General features: G+C 40.4%; 1 protein-coding gene across 1 annotated transcript; it reads left to right on the top strand.

Moving 5' to 3' along the window:
- The first annotated feature begins 965 nt into the window (after nucleotides 1-965).
- Nucleotides 966-6,055, top strand: pdia4 (protein disulfide isomerase family A, member 4). The gene is made up of 10 exons (XM_079181644.1): nucleotides 966-1,210; nucleotides 1,614-1,791; nucleotides 1,907-2,112; nucleotides 2,237-2,375; nucleotides 2,517-2,722; nucleotides 2,845-3,003; nucleotides 3,161-3,312; nucleotides 3,533-3,689; nucleotides 5,084-5,317; nucleotides 5,413-6,055. The coding sequence occupies exons 1-10, from the start codon at nucleotides 1,135-1,137 to the stop codon at nucleotides 5,826-5,828; spliced, it is 1,923 nt and encodes a 640-aa protein (XP_079037770.1). The 5' UTR covers nucleotides 966-1,134; the 3' UTR covers nucleotides 5,829-6,055.
- Nucleotides 6,056-6,102: the final 47 nt, after the last annotated feature.

Below are 6,102 nucleotides of genomic sequence, written 5' to 3'. Positions count from 1 at the left end.
ACGGACTAAAACAAATGACAAGTGCTGCTTAAGTAAAGCACAGTCCACACATACAGAGGTGCTGGTGGAAGTTCTAGTCCACCAGGAGCCTGGGACTGTAAAGTCAGATAAACAGTAGGGTCCTTATGGAGATAACAATTGTGGATGGGACACAAGCATTGGGCAAGCATTTCGATACTTAGTACTTGTTGCAAAAACTAGTTGTTCATGACTTCGTAATTGAGTTGAGTTGAATGGTTTACAAAACACAAACACACCTTTGTAATGCATAAACAAATGTATGAATAAATGTATTTTAGTTAGATTCTCTGCATTTGCCCGTCCTGATTCCTTTAGAGCCGTGAGCTATTTTATCATTGAGATGTACACCAAATAAAGGAATTCTTTACTTTAATGTAGTTGCAACCTGTTAATCCAAAAGGTATTTTCCTAAATGTATTTTTATAGTCGCATGGTTTTGTAAAGCACTATTTCTTTGCAAACAATGGAAGTCCTTTGTGTCATTCATTTTTATAAGAATACCTTGTAAGTTGTCCTAAGATATTATCTAAAGATACATCCTCTATATATTGTTTTTTTAAGATACTGACTTGCTAGAAAAATATCAAAAATGTTGACTTTTAGGCTTCGAAGACTGAATTGTGATGAATATTCATTGTTTGTGCATCATATGAGGGGAAAATGTGTCTTCTCTCAAAGTTGCACTCAAATGATCATGTAATCTAGCACGAAATAAAGTTTCTAGTTTTAGTTTGAGTCATACTTCCTTCATGGACGTTTTCCAAGACTGGTCTAAAGAAGAGGGAAATGATCAATACAAGTATCCAATAGCATCACCCAACGTATAATTGAGTGGCGAACTGTGATTGGAGGACAGGCGGAGAATGAGGACCAATCACAACGTGGCAAGTCAGACAAGTTCCAGACGGAGGAGGCGGTGTGCCTGAAGTCGCCACTGATTAGTTTGTATGAAGCCACGAACCAAAGGCGTCTACAGCCACACGTCAGTATTGATCCGGACCAGCGGACACAGTGTTTTGATGATATTCATCAGCGTTATTAGCTAATCTATTTAGCCGGATACTTTGTGAGAAGCACTTCTTTAACAACGGACCGCATCACAATTTTTGGACAATGAAGAAGGTTGCTCTGCTGCTGATTGTGTTGCTCGGCGTTGCACATTTTGCAACTCTGAGTCGATGTGAAGATGGTAAGTCCCGAGCCTTTTTTTTACGCGTTAATTGCAACTGCATGTTGTTTAAGTAAAGCAATGTCGCGGTGTTGCTGTGCGTTTCCTGCGCGTTATTGTTCGGCAAACTAAGCTAGCTAAGTTACTGTAGCGACTCTGCTAGTTCTGTTAGCACGATAGCTAACAGAACAGGTGAGCTAACGTTAATTAGTGTCATCAGGACGGCCACACACGTCATGTTGTAACGTGCAGTGTTGTGACAGTGAAGGTGTAACCCTCACGTGCAAACCGGATGCTGCTATTTCTTGCTACTCGTTATGCTCGTACCTGTCTTGTTTATTTTGCCCTAGCCATAGAAATACCACTGCCCAAGCTCGTACTCGTGGAATCAGTTCGTGTCCCTTTTTTCCTTGTTTGTTGTGAGATGTTGCAGAGGAGAAGAAAGATGCTGAAGAAGAAGACAGTGAAGAGGAGGAGGAGGAGGATGAAGAGGATGACACAGAGGTGAAAGAAGAGAACGGAGTGCTGGTTTTCACCAACGGCAATTATGACACCTTCATGGAAGGCAAAGACACAGTGCTGGTTGAGTTTTATGCCCCATGGTGAGTCTGTTATTCCTCCAGGACATTCCCTATTCACAAAGATGTTACTTGCTTTCCATATCGCTGCTAACTTTGACTTTTTATTTTTGGTGTCTTCTTTCTGTATCATTTTCAGGTGTGGCCACTGCAAACAGTTTGCCCCAGAGTATGAAAAAATCGCCCAGACTCTTAAGGAGAACGACCCTCCTATACCTGTGGCCAAAGTGGACGCAACGGTAGCCAATGAGATAGCGAGCAGGTTCGAAGTGTCGGGCTATCCCACCATCAAGATCATGAAAAATGGGGAACCTGTGGATTACGACGGAGCAAGAACAGAGGCGGGTAGGGACATTTTAATTCATGTAGTCATCATTGCACCCTTTCAAACTACACATGCCCCCCTTTTTTTTTTTTTTTTTTTTTTTTTTAAGGAATCTGTCGTCTTTATGTTAAATGTTTTTTGCAGCTATTGTGGCCCGGGTGAAAGAGATGGCTCAGCCAGACTGGAAGCCCCCCCCTAAGGCGACGCTGGTGCTGACCAAGGACAACTTTGATGAGATCGTTAACAACGCAGACATCATCCTGGTGGAGTTCTATGCTCCATGGTCAGTCAGGAGATATATGAACTACAGATTGTTTAGTTACCACTGTAATTGTCAGTTTTGTTGACTCACTGGCTTTAATAGCCGCTGTTAAGACTTATAAAAAACATTTGTCAATATTTGCCTGTTCTAAATCTCCTTCAGGTGCGGACACTGTAAGAGTTTGGCTCCACAGTACGAGAAGGCAGCCCAGGACTTGAGCAAGCGCTCTCCTCCCATTCCTCTGGCCATGGTGGACGGCACCATCGAGAGCGAGTTAGCCACGCGCTTTGAAGTTTCGGGCTATCCCACCATCAAGATCTTCAGGAAAGGCAAAGTGTTCGACTACAACGGACCCAGAGAGCAGCACGGTATGTGGACGTTATTGGACACTAACGCGCGTCGTGGTTTTCCATGTTTCTATGCATGCAGGCCTGAGAGCACATTTTATTTCTAGTTCATCCATCACTGTTGATCTGCTCTTTCCCTCCAGGCATTGTTGACTACATGGCTGAGCAGGCAGGGCCTCCCTCCAAGCAGGTCCAGGCAGTAAAACAGGTGCAGGAGCTCATCAAGGACGGCGACGACGCCGTCATAGTCGGCGTGTTCTCCAGTGAGCAGGATGCAGCCTATGCGATCTACGTTGAGGCCTGTAAGTACCATGAGCCTGGAGGTGTGTTCAAAGCAAGTGGTGAAGATCATTTCTGTGCTTTATGAAGGAAACTTTGGTGTCAGAGTTCTAATATCTCTGCGTGACGGTCATTAAAATGAACATGTGGCTAATATTTTCTTTGCCGTCTTTCCTGCAGGTAATGCACTGAGGGAAGACTTCACCTTCTGTCACGCCTTCAATTCCGAAGTGGCCAAACTGCTCAACGCTTCGCCCGGTCAGATTGTCATAGTTCAGCCTGAGAGGTTCGGCTCCAAGTACGAGCCAGCGTCGCACACACTTGCAGTAAAGGTACTTCCTGTGTGATCATTTTCTCTAGTTGTGTTTTTCATTGGGTATGAAACTCGATCATAAATGACTGTGCCTTCTTTCAGTTCTAGTATTGGTGTGAAATAGATTTGACCAGACAAGCGCTTTAAGTTTAAGACTTAGAAAAAACAACTCTAGATCCTGATTTATTTTGAAAGAGTCACTTCTGAGGTCTTGACTCATTCATGTATTTATCACATAGGACTCTACGTTGGTGTCAGAAGTGCAGGAGTTCTTCAAAAAACATGAAATTCCTCTGGTGGGCCACAGAAAACCAAGCAATGATGCCAAGCGCTACACCAAAAGACCCCTGGTGGTCGTGTACTATGGAGTTGACTTCAGCTTCGACTACAGGAAAGGTGAGCTTCTCCTAGTTGATGGGTTTGACCTGGGATGTTGTTAAATTGACTTTCACTGTCCTTTTTGGCATGCTGTACTTTGAATTATAATTTTTTTTTTTTTATATCATACAATACTTTTACTTTTTAAGGCAATTTTATGACAATATACTATAAATTTTTTTCGACATATGATAAGAGGACTTTTTATGACTTATTCCGATTTACTATGCTTTAACTTTTTTACATACTATAACATGACTTTTTTTACAACTTTATTCAGCATACTACCATTTTCTTTTTTTCCGGCTACTTCAAAAGACTATACTATGACTCTTTAATGACGTTTGTTATGACATACTATGCCTTATTTGACACACTAGGAACTGGGCACTTTTTCTTTTTTTCGAAATATTAAACATTGACACTTTTTTTTTACATACTATGACTTTTCTCACATGCTACACAATTAGTTTTAGCAACTGCTTATTCCACATGCTATACTATGACTCTTTAATTACCTTTTACTATGACTTCTTTTGGCATACTATAGATTTTTGTTTCTTACTAAACTATGACATTTTTGACATACTATGCTAGGTATTTTTCCATATACTATACTATGACTTCTGTGACATGCTATGACCTTTCTTCCACAACGTTTTGATATATTTTGCTATAATTCTTTTCTGGGTTTTTATTTCGACATACTACACAAACTTTTTACGACTTTCTTCTGTAATGTCATAATAACTATTATGGCAGTTTCTTACTTTTTTTACGACCTTTTTGACATACTATAATGATGTTGGTTTTTTTCATGTACTATGACCTTTTTCTGACTTACTATGTTGCTTTTTTTTAACATAATATACTTGACCTTTAATTCACACTATACTTTGATTTTTCTGACTATACACAGACTTTTGTTTGAAATACTATACTATATATTATTACTATATCATATTTGTTTTACAGTGTTTTATTTTTTATTTTTTTTGACATGACTTTAAAAAAAAGCTATACTATAACTTTAGTCTTTTTTGAAATACGAAACTGACTTTTTTGGCATACTTTATTGGGGCTTTTTAATTACTTTTTCAGTTTTACGTCACTAACTCTTTTTGACATGCTATACGATGACTTTTCTTATTATGCTATAGGTTCTTTTGTGACTTTTTTTCCCCAACAACCTTTTTCAATATGATTCCTTTTTTTTAATATCCATTTTATTCTATGACTTTTTTTTTCACTGACTATACTAATTATCTTTTTCTTTCATTTTTCAACCTACTATACTGACTTTTTTTTGATAAGGTACGATGGCTTACTTTTGTCGACATAGTATACTGACCCTTTTCTGTATACTATGACATTTTATGTGACACACTAATACTTCTTCCTTCCCTTTTTAGCTACGCAGTTCTGGAGATCCAAGGTGCTTGAGGTGGCCAAGGACTTCCCAGAATACACGTTTGTCATTGGTGATGAGGAGGACTACGCAGAAGAGCTGAAGGGCCTGGGCCTGAGCGACAGCGGAGAGGAAGTCAATGTGGGACTTCTGGCCGATGAAGGCAAAAAGTTTGCTATGGAGCCAGAGGAGTTTGACGCCGACGTACTGAGAGAATTTGTTATGGCTTTCAAGAAAGGTTAGTGTTATGTGAATTTTGAATGTAATTTCAGCATGTTTTAAAAACCTTCAATGACACTTTCTGAACGTTGTGAATTTCTGTCATGTCCTCAGGAAAGCTCAAACCCATCATCAAATCCCAGCCAGTGCCAAAGAACAACAAAGGGCCGGTCAAAGTTGTGGTAGGAAAGACCTTTGAGGAGATCGTCATGGACAAAGAGAAGGATGTCCTGATTGAGTTTTACGCTCCCTGGTGCGGCCACTGTAAGAAACTGGAGCCTGACTATTTGGCTCTCGGCAAGAAGTACAAGGGGGAGAAGAACCTGGTGATCGCCAAGATGGATGCCTCAGCCAACGATGTGCCAAACGAGAGCTACAAAACGGAAGGCTTCCCTACGATATACTTTGCCCCGAGCGACAGTAAGCAGAACCCCATCAAATTTGAAGGTGCAGAGAGAACAGTGGAGGGCTTCAGCACGTTCTTGGAGAAGCATAGCACAAAGCTATCACAGAAGAGAGATGAACTTTGAGAATATCTCTTTGGGTGATTATCTTAAGAACTCTTCAACATGCTCGGGCAGAGCGTGAGGGGAAAGTCTCTAGGAAGGTGAAGGGAGGGAATGCGGTTACTGAGTTGCTATGTTCAATCATCTTTGAGTTTGTTCATTCCAAGAGATTCAGCTTTTGTCTGTATCTAAAAGCATGTACGCACTGTTGAAGATTTCAGTCTTTTTCAATAAAACTGTAAATGATGGGAGCTTTGTGGGCCAGCATTCAAATGTGAGTTTTTGTTACTGTGAATCA

Source organism: Pholis gunnellus (genome assembly GCF_910591455.1).
Source record: "Pholis gunnellus genome assembly, chromosome: 20".
Taxonomy (NCBI): Eukaryota; Metazoa; Chordata; class Actinopteri; order Perciformes; family Pholidae; genus Pholis; species Pholis gunnellus.
Note: the sequence above shows the minus strand (reverse complement) of the source record. Positions and strands in the feature narration are given on the sequence as shown.